Genomic DNA, 21,664 nt, shown 5'->3' on the forward strand with positions numbered 1-21,664 from the left:
TAAAAATCCTTCAGGTCAGAGTCCATGACTACACCTATTTCTGTCATTTTCTGTTGTTTTTAACGTTGCCAACTGAAGCTCAGCGCTGGCTTTTATTCGTTCTTCATTGATTCCAAAAACAATTACCTCAGTTTTATCTTTTTAATTTAAGAAAGATGGACAAATTCCATCATTGATTTATTCAATGCACTTACTCAGTGTTTGAATTGGATCATAGTCTCCTGGTGAATTTAGATGTTAAAGAGAAGACGCCCCGGGATGGGGCCTTGAGGAGCCCCACATGTCATAGTTGTCAACTCAGATGTGAAGTTACCTATAGAAACAACATTTTTCCTGTCCTTAACCTGTACGTTTTTGACTTATCATTAAAGCTAACCTGAACCTTTATAATTTAAGGTATAGACAGATACGTTCGGTTCATTTAGAAATATTGTCAAATATCTAAGGATTAAAGGTGGGGTAGGTAATTCACTTCAGAAACACTTTTTATTATATTCCATGGAATGCTCTTAACATCCCGATAGCAATGAATATCTTAAATGCTTTGAAAATAAATACATAAAAAAATGTCATCTGTGGAAGCCGTGGCACTGTAAAAAGCACGACCTATCATTTTAGCCGACCCGGCTAAAATAACTGGATGGCCTACCTGCCTGTCAGCCTTCCATCTCGTGCACAAACTTATCTCGTGCCCTCATTGGTCATGTGCGTGTTCCTGTGTGTTGGAGGAGGGGCTCTGTAAGGAAGTCTGAAGGAGGAGGCAGATTTTTTCTGGTTGTGTACTTTCAAATTCTAGCGCACTCAAGCTGGTTTCTCCATTCTTACCTACCCTACCTTTAAATGGTGTGGTTGTCTTATGTTGGACAAATCATGATATTGTTTTGAGTCTTATTGAGCTGCTTTGTGATTTAAATAAAAAGGAAATAGGGTGCATTTGAGAAGTTTATCCTTTTTTTTGTATTACTTAAAGAAAGGCATTGCAAAATAAGTTAAGTTTTGTTATCAATAGTACATCCGCAATATCTTAATGAATGTCGATAAAGCCTTACAATATATTATGATGAATTATACTGCATACAAACATTAATGCAATGTCCTCTTTGTTTTGTTTTTCTCTCAAGTCTTCCATAGGTAAGGTCTTTTGCTTGATACTTGTTTACATTTATAATAAAAAAGGGCTCTTGTTGCATTATTTGTTGAATTCCTGAGCTGAACTCTTTGAATCTCCTCTCTCCACCCACCAGACTTTTCGTAAATAAAAAATATGAAGCGATGATGCAGGAAGCGTTGGAGCGTGCACTGGAACAAGAGAGAAAGTTTGCCTGATGGAGAAACCCCCAAACTTTGTTTTAAGATTAACACATTTAAATAAACAAAACAAATGAGAAGATGCTAAGATTTCTGACCCATTCCTCTAGGGTCAGTTAGCCCATATTTTGGGTCGATTATGATACAGTTTTTTTCCTTAAGCTAACATATAGAAGTTAGGTAAGAAATTCAGAAAGTATTTAAATGTTTAAAGGTGCAAATCAAGATATTTCCCCATCGATGTGGAAAGACTCTGTTGTCATCGTCTAGACTCGAGACAGAACATCATATTGCAAAATACAATGATATATACAATGTTGCCAAATATATGCTAAATATATGTAAAGTTCCACCATACCTTGATAAAGACACAGGTTAGACAGAGAGATTCACATCACTTCAAGATCTCACTTTGCACTCTTGACAAGCCTCTTGGTTCAGACTCTCAATCAGGTGATATATTTTACGTTTTTGTTATTTAATGAAGTCTTTGGGATTTGACATTGCATATATACTCTGACTTATAGCTGTAGTAAATTGGAGGATGAAAAAGTTTGATTGAGTGACACATGTTGTGTTTTAGTTTTTCAGGATGAAGTGTGCTATGATGTTCCTGGTGTTGACGCTGGTGGTCCTCATGGCTGAACCTGGGGAGGGTTCATTTTGGGATCATATCGGTCATGCATTGAATGGTAAAGTCACATTGTGTGTCCACTGAGAGTAAATGTATTTCTTTGGCGTTTTTGTCCATTCTAACATAAAAAAGCAAAAGTCCTTTGTGGGAATTTTGGACCCGCCAACAATTTGGTTCCAAACTAATGCAGAAATATCTGTTACGTCGCATCACTTAAAGAGGCTCCATAATGTTTTTTTGGGTCTTTCTCTTGTGAGTTACTCTCTCTTCCAAATCAAATATTAGAACTCCAATAAAATAATGAATGTTTATAAAACGGCTTATAATAAATTATAATGCACAGTATCACAAAGAATAATGCATCGCACTGAACGTTTTTTTCTCTCTCTCTTTTTAATTAGGTGCCTCAAAGATCCATGGGTAAGGTCTTTTTCTTGATATTTCAATTATTTGAAAGTGCTTTTGATGCATGATTTGTTTTATTTTTGTCTAAACTCTACGGATCTTTTCTCTCTCTGCACCAGAATGTTGTCCGGGGAAGAACTTGAAGCGTTGAAAGCGCTGAAAGCGATGGAACAACGTGCGCTCCAACAAGAGAACGACTTTGCCTGAGTCCATGATGGTCCATCTGATAAAACAAATGCTTTCTTCTGCTTTTCTTCAACATAAAAATGTAATCAACCTATCTGTTTTAAATGGATCTACTTGTCATTTGGAATAAATCTGCATTGCATTACAAAAACCATCTATCTCTTGTATTATTTTAAAGGAACATTTATTAAATCAGGATGGAAATGATGTGAATTGTGTGTTATGGCATTATTACAATCCCAACCTAGTTAAAGATATGAAACACCTTACAGGTGAAACATTACAGATGAAATTGGTGTAAAAATCCTTCAGGTCAGAGTCCATGACTACACCTATTTCTGTCATTTTCTGTTGTTTTTAACGTTGCCAACTGAAGCTCAGCGCTGGCTTTTATTCGTTCTTCATTGATTCCAAAAACAATTACCTCAGTTTTATCTTTTTAATTTAAGAAAGATGGACAAATTCCATCATTGATTTATTCAATGCACTTACTCAGTGTTTGAATTGGATCATAGTCTCCTGGTGAATTTAGATGTTAAAGAGAAGACGCCCCGGGATGGGGCCTTGAGGAGCCCCACATGTCATAGTTGTCAACTCAGATGTGAAGTTACCTATAGAAACAACATTTTTCCTGTCCTTAACCTGTACGTTTTTGACTTATCATTAAAGCTAACCTGAACCTTTATAATTTAAGGTATAGACAGATACGTTCGGTTCATTTAGAAATATTGTCAAATATCTAAGGATTAAAGGTGGGGTAGGTAATTCACTTCAGAAACACTTTTTATTATATTCCATGGAATGCTCTTAACATCCCGATAGCAATGAATATCTTAAATGCTTTGAAAATAAATACATAAAAAAATGTCATCTGTGGAAGCCGTGGTGCTGTAAAAAGCACGACCTATCATTTTAGCCGACCCGGCTAAAATAACTGGATGGCCTACCTGCCTGTCAGCCTTCCATCTCGTGCACAAACTTATCTCGTGCCCTCATTGGTCATGTGCGCGTTCCTGTGTGTTGGAGGAGGGGCTCTGTAAGGAAGTCTGAAGGAAGAGGCAGATTTTTTCTGGTTGTGTACTTTCAAATTCTAGCGCACTCAAGCTGGTTTCTCCATTCTTACCTACCCTACCTTTAATGGTGTGGTTGTCTTATGTTGGACAAATCATGATATTGTTTTGAGTCTTATTGAGCTGCTTTGTGATTTAAATAAAAAGGAAATAGGGTGCATTTGAGAAGTTTATCCTTTTTTTTGTATTACTTAAAGAAAGGCATTGCAAAATAAGTTAAGTTTTGTTATCAATAGTACATCCGCAATATCTTAATGAATGTCGATAAAGCCTTACAATATATTATGATGAATTATACTGCATACAAACATTAATGCAATGTCCTCTTTGTTTTGTTTTTCTCTCAAGTCTTCCATAGGTAAGGTCTTTTGCTTGATACTTGTTTACATTTATAATAAAAAAGGGCTCTTGTTGCATTATTTGTTGAATTCCTGAGCTGAACTCTTTGAATCTCCTCTCTCCACCCACCAGACTTTTCGTAAATAAAAAATACGAAGCGATGATGCAGGAAGCGTTGGAGCGTGCACTGGAACAAGAGAGAAAGTTTGCCTGATGGAGAAACCCCCAAACTTTGTTTTAAGATTAACACATTTAAATAAACAAAACAAATGAGAAGATGCTAAGATTTCTGACCCATTCCTCTAGGGTCAGTTAGCCCATATTTTGGGTCGATTATGATACAGTTTTTTTCCTTAAGCTAACATATAGAAGTTAGGTAAGAAATTCAGAAAGTATTTAAATGTTTAAAGTTGCAAATCAAGATATTTCCCCATCGATGTGGAAAGACTCTGTTGTCATCGTCTAGACTCGAGACAGAACATCATATTGCAAAATACAATGATATATACAATGTTGCCAAATATATGCTAAATATATGTAAAGTTCCACCATACCTTTATAAAGACACAGGTTAGACAGAGAGATTCACATCACTTCAAGATCTCACTTTGCACTCTTGACAAGCCTCTTGGTTCAGACTCTCAATCAGGTGATATATTTTACGTTTTTGTTATTTAATGAAGTCTTTGGGATTTGACATTGAATATATACTCTGACTTATAGCTGTAGTAAATTGGTGGATGAAAAAGTTTGATTGAGTGACACATGTTGTGTTTTAGTTTTTCAGGATGAAGTGTGCTATGATGTTCCTGGTGTTGACGCTGGTGGTCCTCATGGCTGAACCTGGGGAGGGTTCATTTTGGGATCATATCGGTCATGCATTGAATGGTAAAGTCACATTGTGTGTCCACTGAGAGTAAATGCATTTCTTTGGCGTTTTTGTCCATTCTAACATAAAAAAGCAAAAGTCCTTTGTGGGAATTTTGGACCCGCCAACAATTTGGTTCCAAACTAATGCAGAAATATCTGTTACGTCGCATCACTTAAAGAGGCTCCATAATGTTTTTTTGGGTCTTTCTCTTGTGAGTTACTCTCTCTTCCAAATCAAATATTAGAACTCCAATAAAATAATGAATGTTTATAAAACGGCTTATAATAAATTATAATGCACAGTATCACAAAGAATAATGCATCGCACTGAACGTTTTTTTCTCTCTCTCTTTTTAATTAGGTGCCTCAAAGATCCATGGGTAAGGTCTTTTTCTTGATATTTCAATTATTTGAAAGTGCTTTTGATGCATGATTTGTTTTATTTTTGTCTAAACTCTACGCATCTTTTCACTCTCTGCACCAGAATGTTGTCCGGGGAAGAACTTGAAGCGTTGAAAGCGCTGAAAGCGATGGAACAACGTGCGCTCCAACAAGAGAACGACTTTGCCTGAGTCCATGATGGTCCATCTGATAAAACAAATGCTTTCTTCTGCTTTTCTTCAACATAAAAATGTAATCAACCTATCTGTTTTAAATGGATCTACTTGTCATTTGGAATAAATCTGCATTGCATTACAAAAACCATCTATCTCTTGTATTATTTTAAAGGAACATTTATTAAATCAGGATGGAAATGATGTGAATTGTGTGTTATGGCATTATTACAATCCCAACCTAGTTAAAGACATGAAACACCTTACAGGTGAAACATTACAGATGAAATTGGTGTAAAAATCCTTCAGGTCAGAGTCCATGACTACACCTATTTCTGTCATTTTCTGTTGTTTTTAACGTTGCCAACTGAAGCTCAGCGCTGGCTTTTATTCGTTCTTCATTGATTCCAAAAACAATTACCTCAGTTTTATCTTTTTAATTTAAGAAAGATGGACAAATTCCATCATTGATTTATTCAATGCACTTACTCAGTGTTTGAATTGGATCATAGTCTCCTGGTGAATTTAGATGTTAAAGAGAAGACGCCCCGGGATGGGGCCTTGAGGAGCCCCACATGTCATAGATGTCAACTCAGATGTGAAGTTACCTATAGAAACAACATTTTTCCTGTCCTTAACCTGTACGTTTTTGACTTATCATTAAAGCTAACCTGAACCTTTATAATTTAAGGTATAGACAGATACGTTCGGTTCATTTAGAAATATTGTCAAATATCTAAGGATTAAAGGTGGGGTAGGTAATTCACTTCAGAAACACTTTTTATTATATTCCATGGAATGCTCTTAACATCCCGATAGCAATGAATATCTTAAATGCTTTGAAAATAAATACATAAAAAAATGTCATCTGTGGAAGCCGTGGCGCTGTAAAAAGCACGACCTATCATTTTAGCCGACCCGGCTAAAATAACTGGATGGCCTACCTGCCTGTCAGCCTTCCATCTCGTGCACAAACTTATCTCGTGCCCTCATTGGTCATGTGCGCGTTCCTGTGTGTTGGAGGAGGGGCTCTGTAAGGAAGTCTGAAGGAAGAGGCAGATTTTTTCTGGTTGTGTACTTTCAAATTCTAGCGCACTCAAGCTGGTTTCTCCATTCTTACCTACCCTACCTTTAATGGTGTGGTTGTCTTATGTTGGACAAATCATGATATTGTTTTGAGTCTTATTGAGCTGCTTTGTGATTTAAATAAAAAGGAAATAGGGTGCATTTGAGAAGTTTATCCTTTTTTTTGTATTACTTAAAGAAAGGCATTGCAAAATAAGTTAAGTTTTGTTATCAATAGTACATCCGCAATATCTTAATGAATGTCGATAAAGCCTTACAATATATTATGATGAATTATACTGCATACAAACATTAATGCAATGTCCTCTTTGTTTTGTTTTTCTCTCAAGTCTTCCATAGGTAAGGTATTTTGCTTGATACTTGTTTACATTTATAATAAAAAAGGGCTCTTGTTGCATTATTTGTTGAATTCCTGAGCTGAACTCTTTGAATCTCCTCTCTCCACCCACCAGACTTTTCGTAAATAAAAAATACGAAGCGATGATGCAGGAAGCGTTGGAGCGTGCGCTGGAACAAGAGAGAAAGTTTGCCTGATGGAGAAACCCCCAAACTTTGTTTTAAGATTAACACATTTAAATAAACAAAACAAATGAGAAGATGCTAAGATTTCTGACCCATTCCTCTAGGGTCAGTTAGCCCATATTTTGGGTCGATTATGATACAGTTTTTTTCCTTAAGCTAACATATAGAAGTTAGGTAAGAAATTCAGAAAGTATTTAAATGTTTAAAGTTGCAAATCAAGATATTTCCCCATCGATGTGGAAAGACTCTGTTGTCATCGTCTAGACTCGAGACAGAACATCATATTGCAAAATACAATGATATATACAATGTTGCCAAATATATGCTAAATATATGTAAAGTTCCACCATACCTTTATAAAGACACAGGTTAGACAGAGAGATTCACATCACTTCAAGATCTCACTTTGCACTCTTGACAAGCCTCTTGGTTCAGACTCTCAATCAGGTGATATATTTTACGTTTTTGTTATTTAATGAAGTCTTTGGGATTTGACATTGCATATATACTCTGACTTATAGCTGTAGTAAATTGGTGGATGAAAAAGTTTGATTGAGTGACACATGTTGTGTTTTAGTTTTTCAGGATGAAGTGTGCTATGATGTTCCTGGTGTTGACGCTGGTGGTCCTCATGGCTGAACCTGGGGAGGGTTCATTTTGGGATCATATCGGTCATGCATTGAATGGTAAAGTCACATTGTGTGTCCACTGAGAGTAAATGTATTGCTTTGGCGTTTTTGTCCATTCTAACATAAAAAAGCAAAAGTCCTTTGTGGGAATTTTGTACCTGCCACAATTTGGTTCCAAACTAATGCAGAAATCTCTGTTACGTCGCATCACTTAAAGAGGCTCCATAATGGGTTTTTGGGGGTTTTCCCTTGTGAGTTACTCTCTCTTCCAAATCAAATATTAGAACTCCAATAAAATAATGCATGTTTATAAAACGGCTTATAATAAATTATAATGCACAGTATCACAAAGAATAATGCATCGCACTAAATGTTTTTTTCTCTCTTTTTTAATTAGCTGCCAAAAAAGTCCATGGGTAAGGTCTTTTTCTTGATATTTCAATTATTTGAAAGTGCTTTTGATGCATGATTTGTTTTATTTTTGTCTAAACTCTACGGATCTTTTCTCTCTCTGCACCAGAATGTTGTCCGGGGAAGAACTTGAAGCGTTGAAAGCGCAGGAAGCGATGAAAGCGCAGGAAGCGATGGAACAACGTGCGTTCCAACAAGAGAACGACTTCGCCTGAGTCCATGATGGTCCATCTGATAAAACAAATGCTTTCTTCTGCTTTTTTCTTCAACATAAAAATGTAATCAACCTATCTGTTTTAAATGGATCTACTTGTCATTTGGAATAAATCTGCATTGCATTACAAAAATCATCTATCTCTTGTATTATTTTAAAGGAACATTTATTAAATCAGGATGGAAATGATGTGAATTGTGTGTTATGGCATTATTACAATCCCAACCTAGTTAAAGACATGAAACACCTTACAGGTGAAACATTACAGATGAAATTGGTGTAAAAATCATTCAGGTCAGAGTCCATGACTACACCTATTTCTGTCATTTTCTGTTGTTTTTAACGTTGCCAACTGAAGCTCAGCGCTGGCTTTTATTCGTTCTTCATTGATTCCAAAAACAATTACCTCAGTTTTATCTTTTTAATTTAAGAAAGATGGACAAATTCCATAATTAATTTGTTCAATGCACTTACTCAGTGTTTGAATTGGATCATAGTCTCCTGGTGAATTTAGATGTTAAAGAGAAGAGGAACCCTAAATGTCATAGTTGTCAACTGAGATGTGTAGTTACCTATAGAAACAATGTTTTTCCTGTCCTTAAAGTAGGATTCGAACCAATTTAGAACTGTTGAAGAAAGTTCAAACCAGTTTTCCAGTCTGTCTTAATAAATTAATGTGATGTATGTAACAATCACACAGAGAAATGGTAGTGTGCACCCACATGCCGTATATTTCTGTCTATGTGCATGCACAATACCGATGCACAACCATGTGTTCTTTTTACCAAACGTATTTGTTTTAATTGTACATGTGTTGTAATGTTGTTCTCACCATTGCTCTAATTATAATAAATCTGCATGGCAAAATATGTCTTACTTGTTTTATTCAAAAGATAATTCTGAATTAATTTGTACTTTTTTAACTTAAAGGGCCCATGTCATGCTTTTCCGGTTATTACCCGTCCCCTTGTGTGTTATGAAGGTTTTTATGCATGTAAACGGTCTGCAGAGTTAAAAACCCTCAAAGTACACCCTGTAGGGAGTAAAACTCTAACACAGAAAAGACCTCCCCAAAACGCCTCGTTGGAGATTTCTCATGTTCTTCCTGGGCATCGTGACGTCTGGATACCCAGTAGCCACGCCCAGAGCTATGACGCACCCTCTGCCAGCCAAGCATATATACTGTTGGAATCTCAGGTTCAGTTCAAAACAGAGCTAACTGGGCTAACAAAGTTGCTAGCGTTTACATATATCAACTACAATGTCAGCAGATGGCCTTACATGTTTCTCATAGCAGGAGAATGTCTGCATTCACACACAAAATACTCATAGACAGTATACTCCGGGTGATTTACGCTACGGTCAGTACATTATAGTTGGCGTTCCTAACCGAGCTACCGTTCATAGCGTGTATGCTACCGAGATAAACAACGACGCTACCGAGAGACATGCTAGGCGAAAACATTGTTTTCATGCCAGCTACAATGAATGACCGAACGTAGCAGACTACCCGTATAAGATTGCAATTGTAAACACGTTCTTCCGAGCCTAATATGAACCACTAGCCTTTGTTCATAGTGGTTTTATTACACAGAACAAGCCATTGACACAGTGCTAACTGGGCTAACGAAGTTGCTAGCCTTTACATATATCGAATACAATGTCAGCAGATGGCCTTACATGTTTCTCATAGCACGAGAATGTCTGCATTCACACACGAAATACTCATATACAGTATACTCCGGGTGATTTACCGTACGGTCAGTCGCGAAACTTAATTACATTATAGTTGACTTTCCTAGCATGTATGCTACAAAGCTAAACAACAAGGCTACCTATAGCTAGACATGCTAGGAAAAACATTGTTTTTATGCAAGCTAAAAACAATGACCGACACGTAGCAGTCTACCGTATAAGATTGCAATTGTAAACACGTTATTGCTAGCCTAATATGAACCACTACCTTTTGTTAATAGTAGGTTGGCATATTACACTGAACAACTAGCAAACGTAGGTTAGCTTATACAAAAACTGATGCTCCGCTCAGAGCCGAAAAAACACTGTGTTAGACATGGGCGGAGCCTCTCTGGTGGTTGACTAATCAGAACAGAGTGGCCGAGCTGACCAATCGGAGCACACTGGGCTCACAGGGAGGGGGGGGCAGGAGCTCAAACAAGCCGTTTAGGGCAGAGAGTGAATACCGGTGAATACACATACTTTACAGAGATGCTGTATGCGAAACCAATTTGAGTTTGGAAAATTGCACTGTATAAATCTATTTTAGTATACCTCAACAATGGAATTATGATCAGTGGAAATGGCCATGACATGGGCCCTTTAAAGGTGGGGTAGGTCATTTTGGAATTTTTTAAAAGAGTGCGCTAGAATTTGAAAATACACAGCTGGAACAAATCTGCCACTTCCTTACAGAGCCCCTCCTCCAACACACACGAACGCGCACATGACCAATGAGGGCACGAGATAAGTTTGTGCACAGATAGAAAGCTGACAGGCAGGTAGGCCATCCAGTTATTTTAGCCGGGCCGGCTAAAATGATTGGTCGTGCTTTTTACAGTACTACGGCTTCTACAGATGACATTTTGTTATGTATTTTTTGTCAAAGCACTTAAGATATTCATTGCTATCGGGATGTTGACCAGCTGCTGCTGGTAGTGCCCAAAACCAGGCTTAAAACCCGAGGGCACCGAGCCTTCGCAGCAGCTGGCCCTAGGCTCTGGAACACTCTGCCCCTCCATGTGAGGTCGGCCCAGACCCTAGGGTTTTTTAAATCTACACTAAAAACACAGTTCTTCTCTCTGGCTTTCTAGTTAGAGCGGAGCACGACTCCTGACTTTTCCTTGTGTTTTTTTTATTTTATTTTTTATATATATCTGTTGTAATATTATTGTCGTTTATTGTGATTGTAGTAATGTGTTTTTATTACATGTACAGCACTTTGGCTCGACCAAAAATCGCTTTTAAATATGCTATATAAATAAAACCTGATTTGATTTGATTTGATTTGATTTGATTTGATGTTAAGAGCATTCCATGGAATATAACAAAAAGTGTATCTCGTGCCGGTTTCTCAAACTTACCTACCCCACCTTTAATTGAGACAACATTGAACAAATAAAAAAATGCTAGGCTTTCTGACCCATTCCTCTAGGGTCAGTTAGTACATATTTTTGGTCAATGATGATACGTATTTGTTTTACCTTAAAGTGGACCTATCATGCTATATTTGAATAATATAGTGTAGGACCATACCTATATAAGGCATATTTATACTTTTTTTTTTTCAAAATACCAAACAGATCGTGCATTTTAGCCATGCCTCATTTCGCTCAATTTGCACTTTTTTACCCCTGTTTTTGCAAGGGTTGATTCTGTGAGCAACAGCACCATCTAGAGGCCTGGCATATGTACTACAGCGTCTCCAGCGCTTTCGAACGGCAATGCCGTGATTGTCTCCTCCTGATTGGTGGAGTTGGCCCAATAGCCGTAGCGCCACTTTCTGGACGTCAGGAAAGTGTTCACATCTGGATCAGTTTTTATCAGATCCGTTGCAGACCCTTTTTTAGAGATTTGGGTATGGAGGAAAATAGAGAGGGTTGTGTTTTCTGACACTTGGTGAGTTCCCTGGAACACCGGGGACACATATTCATGTATAAAAGACGTACAAAAGTGCATTTTGCATGATAGGTCCCCTTTAAAGGTTCCCTATTATACTGTTTTTCATCAATATATTATAGGTCTCAGATGCATACAAAACATGTCTCTGAAGTGTTTGGCTCCAAACACCAAACAGATCATTGTAGCATCCCATAATCCCCTCTGTTTCAGCCCTGTTTCAAAAGTGCTGATTCTCTGTCTGTTACTTTAGATGAAAATAAGGAGCCACTCCCCTCAGAGAGATATTTGGTTAAAAAGAACACAATGGTGCTCTATGAGGAGATTCAGGTGATAAGGTGGGGGGGGGGTTACATTGGTTGCTGATTGGCTAATGGTTACACAACCCAAAAAAAAATCGAATATTCTTTCCTGAGGGGACACATATTTATGTATAAAAGACATGAAAAAGTGGATTTAGCATAAGAGGTGATCTTTAAGCTAACATATAGAAGTTAGGTAATACATTCTGAAAGTATTGTGATTGGTCAAACGCTTATAGATGTCCTGCCCATTAGCCTGGAACGTGCACTATGTTGGAGCGATAGCCGATAGAAGCGCGAGTGTTACAAAGTGATGTCACTATGTGCCAATCATTGCTCAGTTAGAATACATCTGCACTGTTATACGGCAACATATTTCTCCCTTGTTAAAATTGAAATGATGTCAATTGTGTATTTTGGCACTAAGGTGACTAAAATAGACCAAAAAACACAAATAAACACCCAATTAAACACCAGACGGAGATTTGACTAGATGAAAAACTAATAAAAAATATAAAACCTTTGTAAAAACATATTTTGATTAGCTCACATATTGCATTAATATATGATGAAAGGAATACTAAAAGAAAAACAGAAAGGTATATGTAGTAACACGTATTAAACTATTGAACAGACAAAGCGGTGTCATGACATTACACCAACACAAAGACCATCCAAAGGCAAACAAGTATTCGGTCCCTGCTGTTTAGATATTTTTAGTTAAGTTATATAGTTAACACTTTGTCCTCTGCACTTGACTCCAGGAGCATTTGGAAGCTACAGTGCTGTTGTTGCACCGGGATCGGCTCTAGGTCAGTGAGGCTTTAGTGCTTTGATCGAGGGCAGCGTCAGGAGAATACCTGTGAGAACACTGGAGCACCCAGAGGAAACCCACGTCAGCAGAAAAAAACCTTGGGCTTGGTGGGTTTAGAACTCGGTATGTCCTTGCCGTAAGACACATTTCAAAACATTAGCTACCAAGCCCTATTTTTTACACAACTTCTGGCCTCTTGGAAACTTAGCATATGTATATTTCAGAAAATCTAACGCTCCATGATTAGAAAAAATACTGTGAATGGAGATGTGTATCATTATGCAGCAGAAAGTTGGATGACTGTATGACAGGGCTTATGGTAAAAGAAACAGGACTTATCTAAAGAAAGCCAAGGTTACATTTCTCTTCTTCAATATTTAAGTCCTATAGTTAAAACATGCATCATTTTTTTATTAAACGGCTTCAACGGACCACAACAAAGGTAACTGAGCACAAGACACGATAACATCAAAAAGAGCTGTATAACACCAAATTTAACAAAAAAAGGCTTTTGCCTAAACCAGAATCTGTAGCACTCCACACACTGTTGTAAAAATGAAAATCTTCAAATCATCAAAGTCAGTTGTGCATAATATGTTTGGTGTTTGCTGCTTCCTCTGAAACATGTGAAGAATTGTTATTTGCTTTTTTCATTATTCTCACCAAAACATAATGGCCATTTGATAGTATATCAAATGGTCAGTTATTTGATAACTGACCATTTGATATGGTCTATGTTATAGACAAAGATTAAGCACAAGGTCATACACATGTATTAAGGGGGGGATATCGTATATTCACTCAGTACACACATCTTCATAAACCAAAGAAACTGTAGGCACTTTAGAGCAGAGGCTGCAACTATGTGGACATAAAGACAAACCAAAAAAAATCTATATATATAAAATCTATATTACATTACATCGGATTTAGCTGACGCTTTTATCCAAAGCGACTTACAATAAGTGCATTCGACCAAGAAGATACAAACTTGAAGAAAACAGAATCATATAAGTACATCAGGTTTCATAGAGCCAGAACATTTCAAGTGCTACTCAACTAGCTTTAGATAAGCCAGTCCTTTATTAGTATATAAGTGCTTTGATAGTCATTCTATTGCTCGAAGTGGAGTCGAAAGAGATGAGTTTTCAGTCTGCGCCTGAAGATGTGTAGGCATTCTGCTGTCCTGATGTCAATGGGGAGCATAAATGTGTACGTGTAAAATCATAAAAATAGCCTAGAATTCTGTGTTTTTCAAAATATACTTTAAGTTTCATTCTAGTGATTTTTTACAACTCTCCACACCATTTTATGTAAAAAGTAATGTTAGCAAGTGCCAAGGTATAGTTTATTGTATATTTTCATTAATGTGGGTGAATTCGTATCAGTAAAAACAGTCAAACATAACTGCAAACCAAACATAATGCTTTACTTCAAATAAGAAGTTGCAACGTTGAGTCATTTTTTCCATCTTCTACATGCACAGTGATTAGCATGTGAGGATAAAAACCCATTTAAATGCATTGATACTCCAAAAGCCCAACTCGAACCCTCATTCTTTAAAGTAACACTAATAAGCAGCATTTTTTCCCCCACGTAATTATAACTGTTGGTGCGGTAAAGCGCTTACAGAAAGTTTCTTGCTCAACATTTGGGTGTTGGTCGAAGAGTTCATCAATGTGTTGATTGCTGATAAATGTTCTTACGCAGTCACGATGACTTGACATCTGATACGACCTTCACACTTCCCCCTTCCCAGCTAGCTTGTTATGTTGCATAATTGTAAACACAATGATGAAGACCTTGACCATTTCCCTATACTGGTGTTTTGAAATGCCATAGTCATGCTGGTTTCACAAACTGTTTTTCTGATGAACAAATAATATTTACATTTTCTAGAACATCTTTAAAACAAGTTATGAGGCAAGACTTAGTTAAAGACTGCTGACAACATGTGTGTTTTTCATGCATTTGAATTTAACGGTGATGTGTATCTATCTTGCACTAATATTTTGCACATTCTATGTACAATTTTGCACTAATGTACATTCTCAAATATTGAAGTGACTGTTATTTTGTATATATTGATTGTTGTGTTTTTATTTAGGTCTTAATGTGTGCACATGTCAAAATGTGTCTTTGATTCTGTGTATATATATATACATATTTGCACACATATTTTTATATACATTTGTTGTTATATTCGGGATTATGGGAAACGGCATTTCGATCTCTCTGTCTGTACACACAAACTGGAAAATTGACAATAAAGTTGACTTTGACTAATATGAGTGTCTACTTCGGATTGAACTGTATATGCACGTTTTTTTCTTTGTTAATAATGGTCAAATAAAATATAAAAGTAGAACAAAATAAATAAAACATGCATTTATAGCTTCATTCTGAGACAACTTAAAGGTGGGGTAGGTAATTCTGGAGAAACCAGCTCGAGTGCGCTAGAATTTGAAAATACACAACCGGAAAAAATCTTGCCACTTCCTTACAGAGCCCCTCCTCCAACACACATGAACGCGCACATGACCAATGAGGGCACGAGATAAATTTGTGCACAGATGGAAGGCTGACAGGCAGGTAGGCCATCCAGTTATTTTAGCCGGGCCGGGTAAAATGATTGGTCATGGATTTTTTTGTCAAAGCAGTTAAGATATTCATTGCTGTCGGGATGTTAAGAGCATTCCATGGAATATAACAAAAAGTGTATCTCAAGCCAGTTTCTCAAACTTACCTACCCCACCTTTAACTATTACAGGGTTTAATATCACCTGTAGGTCTAAAAATTACACTAATAAATTGAAATTCTCAAATTAATTTAACATTTGTTTTTTTTGAGGATGACCAATGAAACCATTATGAGTTCCGTATTTTCTCACAGATTGATTGTGGGCTTTTGATATGACCCTATTCTTTCTACTTAAAGTAACAGTAACGTGACAGATGGAAGTGAGACTCCAAGAGACTTTCCTGCAGATGACGCATTTTTCCGCCCGCCAACAGGGGGATGGGGTTCAACAGGTTAATGTTTGTTTTTGTTCCTTCTGTTTAGCTCACAAATCTGTTCGCAGGATGTCTCGAGGGTAAGCTCTGCTACTTACTGTTTATATCAACGTGGGAATTAGATTCATAGGAAAAGTAATGGATATCGTATATATACTGTATTGTAATGTACTGTCTATCTTTCTGTCTTTCTAAATATGTGTATGCCAGTTGCAGTAAGGGGGCACTTGTTTCTGTAATGTGTACAAAACCTAAATAAGAATAAAAAAGTATTGCGTATATTTTACATTTAAAGGTGGGGTAGGTAAGTTTGAGAAACCGGCTCGAGATACACTTTTTGTTATATTCCATGGAATGTTCTTAACATCCCGATAGCAATGAATATCTGAAGTGCTTTGACAAAAAATCCATAAAAAAACGTCATCTGTGGAAGCCGTAGTACTGTAAAAAGCACGACCAATCATTTTAGCCGGCCCGGCTAAAATAACTGGATGGCCTACCTGCCTGTCAGCCTTCCATCTGTGCACAAACTTATCTCGTGCCCTTATTGGTCATGTGCGCGTTCGTGTGTGTTGGAGGAGGGGCTCTGTAAGGAAGTGGCAGATTTTCTCCAGTTGTGTATTTTCAAATTCTAGCGATCTCGAGCTGGTTTCTCCAAAATTACCTACCCCACCTTTAAAGGACCTGCTGTCAAATAAATCGTTTATTTTGAATAATCAGTTCATCTGTTTAATCAAATCCCTTGACTTATCATTTGATGTACAAAATGTTAGATGTTAGTGAGACATAACCATTACTACTGTATATCGCCACGATGATGTGTTTTTACAGCCTCAAAACTGATTATTAGAAATTCACAATGATATAATGGGTTAAAGCAGAGTGATGTTATAAGCTTTTGGGGCAGTATTCCTACGAGCTTTACATAATAATAACCAGGTTTGGGAGCGTTACTTACAGAGGACATATTATGCACATTTTCAGGTTCGTTTTTGTATGTTGTGCCTCTTGATTCCGTTTTTTTGTGACTAAAACTTTACATTCAACTCGTGTAGAGGTCTCAGTATCAGCCCAGACGTGACGTGGACTACGACCAAGCTCCGTGTGTTTGGCAGGACTGAATCTTTCCAAAAGCAAGAAACATTTGTATGGAGGCACTTGAGATTTTGTGATTTTGGGCACTGATCCAATTGGTTTTGAAAAATGTAAAACATTGCATACTGTCCTGCTGAATAAAGCTTTGATAAAAAAAGTCATCTCTGCTTTGTCGCTATATTTTAAGTTCCTGTAACTTTATATCAACATTGTTTTTTACTGTTTATATTAGCGTTTGTAGATCTGAAGTAAGTACATTTATGAAATAATACGAGACAATTACTTTTACAATGTCTGTTTCTGAGTGAAATTGTGTCTCTGAAAAATTTCCTTTTTTTAATGTGATCTAATACAAATTATAAAACGGACAAGTCAAATCAAGCAATCTGATTGGTTCTTAGCTGTGATATACTGAGCGTATACCACGGGTAGAATTGTAAGTTACTTTTCACAACAAGTCAGTATCCCTCCGCGTCTGAGAAAAACGGTATACATTTGGGCTGAAAAGCAAACTGATCGGACCTTTTTGATTACAGATTTGAAAACATCGTTGCTTGCTTTAAAAGTAGCACAATTCATTATGTCAAACCTTGGCATAATGAATGCGTCGGGCCGAACCACGCCCCTTAGCTGTGATATAATGAGCATATACCACGGCCTGTCGTGAGCTATTGCTTAAACGTATGATTCCTAGTCACTGTGATGCATGGACTTCACAGACACCGCATGCATGGTTAGTGTTGAAAAATGCACAATGTGGTTTTATTTATTATGATATTATTTTCTAAAATATACGTGAAAAACAATTTCTCGAAGCCTGGTTACACAATATTTTTAAACCAATACAATTCTTAGTATCTGGACACAGCATGCACTGTCAATCAAATGTAAAAGTTACTGAAAAGAATGATAATGTGAAGAATTAATGTTTAACAATAAGATATATTTAAGTTTATTTTGTTGGTGTACACACACACACACACACACACACACACACACACACACACACACACACACACACACACACACACACACACCACACACACACACACACACACACACACACACACCACACACACACACACACACACACCACACACACACACACACACACACACACACACACACACACACACACACACACACACACACACACACACACACACACACACAGGTGATCGGGGATGAGTCTGTTGTCATCGTTCCACAGAACTTGATATTGCAAAATTCAGTGTTGTGAAATATATGCTAAATATATGTAAAGTTCCACCATACCTTTATAAAGACACAGGTTAGACAGAGAGATTCACATCACTTCAAGATCTCACTTTGCACTCTTGACAAGCCTCTTGGTTCAGACTCTCAATCAGGTGAAATATTTTACATTTGTTATTTAATGAAGTCTTTGGGATTTGACATTGAATATATACTCTGACTTATAGCTGTAGTAAATTGGTGGATGAAAAAGTTTGATTGAGTGACACATGTTGTGTTTTAGTTTTTCAGGATGAAGTGTGCTATGATGTTCCTGGTGTTGACGCTGGTGGTCCTCATGGCTGAACCTGGGGAGGGTTCATTTTGGCATCATGTCGGTCATGCATTGAATGGTAAAGTCACATTGTGTGTCCATTGAGTGTAAATGTATTGCTTTGGCGTTTTAGTCCATTCTAACATAAAAAAGCAAAAGTCCTTTGTGGGAATTTTGGACCCGCCAACAATTTGGTTCCAAACTAATGCAGAAATCTCTGTTACGTCGCATCACTTAAAGAGGCTCCATAATGTTTTTGGGGGTTTTCTCTTGTGAGTTACTCTCTCTTCCAAATCAAATATTAGAACTCCAATAAAATAATTAATGTTTATAAAACAGCTTATAATAAATTATAATGCACAGTATCACAAAGAATAATGCATCGCACTGAATGTTTTTTTCTCTCTTTTTTAATTAGCTGCTGAAAGAGTCAAAAAGTAAGGTCTTTTTCTTGATATTTCAATTATTTGAAAGTGCTTTTGATGCATGATTTGTTTTATTTTTGTCTAAACTCTACGGATCTTTTCTCTCTCTGCACCAGATTGGTGCCCGGGGAAGAACTTGAAGCGTTGAAAGCGCTGAAAGCGATGGAACAACGTGCGCTCCAACAAGAGAACGACTTCGCCTGAGTCCATGATGGTCCATCTGATAAAACAAATGCTTTCTTCTGCTTTTTTCTTCAACATAAAAATGTAATCAACCTATCTGTTTTAAATGGATCTACTTGTCATTTGGAATAAATCTGCATTGCATTACAAAAACCATCTATCTCTTGTATTACTTTAAAGGAACATTTATTAAATCAGGATGGAAATGATGTGAATTGTGTGTTATGGAATTAATACAATCCCAACCTAGTTAAAGACATGAAACACCTTACAGGTGAAACATTACAGATGAAATTGGTGTAAAAATCATTCAGGTCAGAGTCCACGACTACACCTATTTCTGTCATTTTCTGTTGTTTTTAACGTTGCCAACTGAAGCTCAGCGCTGGCTTTTATTCGTTCTTCATTGATTCCAAAAACAATTACCTGAGTTTTATCTTTTTAATTTCAGAAAGATGGACAAATTCCATCATTGATTTATTCAATGCACTTACTCAGTGTTTGAATTGGATCATAGTCTCCTGGTGAATTTAGATGTTAAAGAGAAGAGGCCCCGGGATGGGGCCTTGAGGAGCCCCACATGTCATAGTTGTCAACTCAGATGTGTAGTTACCTATAGAAACAACGTTTTTCCTGTCCTCAAAGTAGGATTCAAACCAATTTAGAAGCACCAGATTCAGAGACAGTTTCATACCACAGACTACCATAAGACTGAAAATCACCTGAACTGTTGAAACAACATCCATAACATTCATCTGCTACTTAGTAATTATTTATCTATTTATCTAATATATCATTCCAATAACTTGCGTATAGACTCTTATTGCACTATTTCACTTTTTTAAACTATTATTCTTTTGTATTTACTATATTACTATTTACTTGCACTATATTTTTCTGTTATCTGTTTTATTGTGTTGCACTGTTGGAGAAGCCTGTGACCTAAGAATTTCATTGGCATAACTATACTGTAGCTATGTTTGTATGACAAAATAAAGAACCATGGTGCAGAAAGTTCAAACCAGTTTTCCAGTCCATCTTAATAAATTAATGTGATTTATGTAACACAGAGAAACGTTAGTGTGCACCCACATGCCGTATATGTCTGTCTATGTGCATGCACAATACCGATGCACAACCATGTGTTCTTTTTACCAAACTTATTTGTTTATATTGTACATGTGTTGTAATGTTGTGCTAACCATTGCTCTAATTATAATACATCTGCAAGGCAAAATATGTCTCACTTGTTTTATTCAGAAGATAATTCTGAATTAATTAGTACTTTTTTAACTTAAAGGTAGGGTAGGTAAGTTTGAGAAACCGGCTCGAGATACACTTTTTGTTATATTCCATGGAATGCTCTTAACATCCCGATAGCAATGAATATCTTAAGTGCTTTGACAAAAAATCCATAACAAAATGTCATCTGTGGAAGCCGTAGTACTGTAAAAAGCACGACCAATCATCTGAGCCGGCCCGGCTAAAATAACTGGATGGCCTACCTGCCTGTCAGCCTTCCATCTGTGCACAAACTTATCTCGTGCCCTCATTGGTCATGTGTGCGTTCGTGTGTGTTGGAGGAGGGGCTCTGTAAGGAAGTGGCAGATTTTCTCCGGTTGTGTATTTTCAAATTCTAGCGATCTCGAGCCGGTTTCTCAAACTTACCTACCCCACCTTTAATTCAGACAACATTGAACAAATAAAAAAAAGCTACGCTTTCTGACCCATTCCTCTAGGGTCAGTTAGCACATATTTTTGGTCAATGATGATACGTATTTGTTTACCTAAAGCTAACATATAGAAGTTAGGTGATACATTCTGAAAGTATTGTGATTGGTCAAACGCTTATAGATGTCCTGCCCATTAGCCTGGAACGTGCACTATGTTGGAGCGATAGCCGATAGAAGTGTGAGTGTTACAAAGTGATGTCACTATGTGCCAATCATTGATCAATTAGAATACATCTGCACTGTTATACGGCAACATATTTCTCCCTTGTTAAAATTGAAATTATGTCAATTGTGTATTTTGGTCCTAAGGTGACTAAAATAGACCAAAAAACACAAAGAAACACCCAATTAAACACCAGACGGAGATTTGACTAGATGAAAAACTAATACAAAATATAAAACCTTTGTAAAAACATGTTTTGATTAGCTCACATATTGCATTCATATATGATGAAAGGAATACTAAAATAAAAACTGAAAGGTATATGTAGTAGCAGGTATTAAACTATTGAACAGACAAAGCGGTGTCATGACATTACACCAACACAAAGACCATCCAAAGGCAAACAAGTATTCGGTCCCTGCTGTTTTTTTATTAAACGGCTTCAACGGACCACAACAAAGGTAACTGAGCACAAGACACGATAACATCAAAAAGAGCTGTATAACACCAAATTTAACAAAAAAAGGCTTTTGCCTAAACCAGAA

The 21,664-nt window shown here is 36.9% G+C and overlaps 2 protein-coding genes across 3 annotated transcripts in view; one reads left to right on the forward strand and one right to left on the reverse strand.

Annotated features, from left to right (window-relative positions):
- LOC117486878 (exostosin-1) overlaps positions 1–21,664 on the reverse strand; it is a 308,682-nt gene that overhangs the window by 174,682 nt on the left and 112,336 nt on the right. The window lies entirely within an intron of this gene.
- Positions 4,498–8,366, forward strand: LOC117486881 (moronecidin-like). Of its 2 annotated transcripts, none has more exons than XM_034135469.1 (4): positions 4,498–4,591; positions 4,722–4,830; positions 8,001–8,019; positions 8,124–8,355. In XM_034135469.1, exons 2-4 carry the CDS (start codon positions 4,731–4,733, stop codon positions 8,227–8,229), a joined length of 225 nt encoding a protein of 74 aa, XP_033991360.1. In that variant the 5' UTR covers positions 4,498–4,591; positions 4,722–4,730; the 3' UTR covers positions 8,230–8,355. The 2 variants fall into 2 exon arrangements, with proteins under 2 accessions (XP_033991360.1, XP_033991359.1); XM_034135468.1 differs by lacking the exons at positions 4,498–4,591; positions 4,722–4,830 and adding exons at positions 7,328–7,421; positions 7,552–7,660 and having other exon boundaries at positions 8,124–8,366.

Source organism: Trematomus bernacchii, unplaced genomic scaffold (genome assembly GCF_902827165.1).
Source record: "Trematomus bernacchii unplaced genomic scaffold, fTreBer1.1, whole genome shotgun sequence".
NCBI classification, from domain to species: domain Eukaryota; kingdom Metazoa; phylum Chordata; class Actinopteri; order Perciformes; family Nototheniidae; genus Trematomus; species Trematomus bernacchii.

What these genes read in the sequence shown, in the direction of transcription:
- LOC117486881 (XM_034135469.1), top strand. Translation starts at nt 4,731, where the DNA reads ATGAAGTGTGCTATGATGTTCCTGGTGTTGACGCTGGTGGTCCTCATG.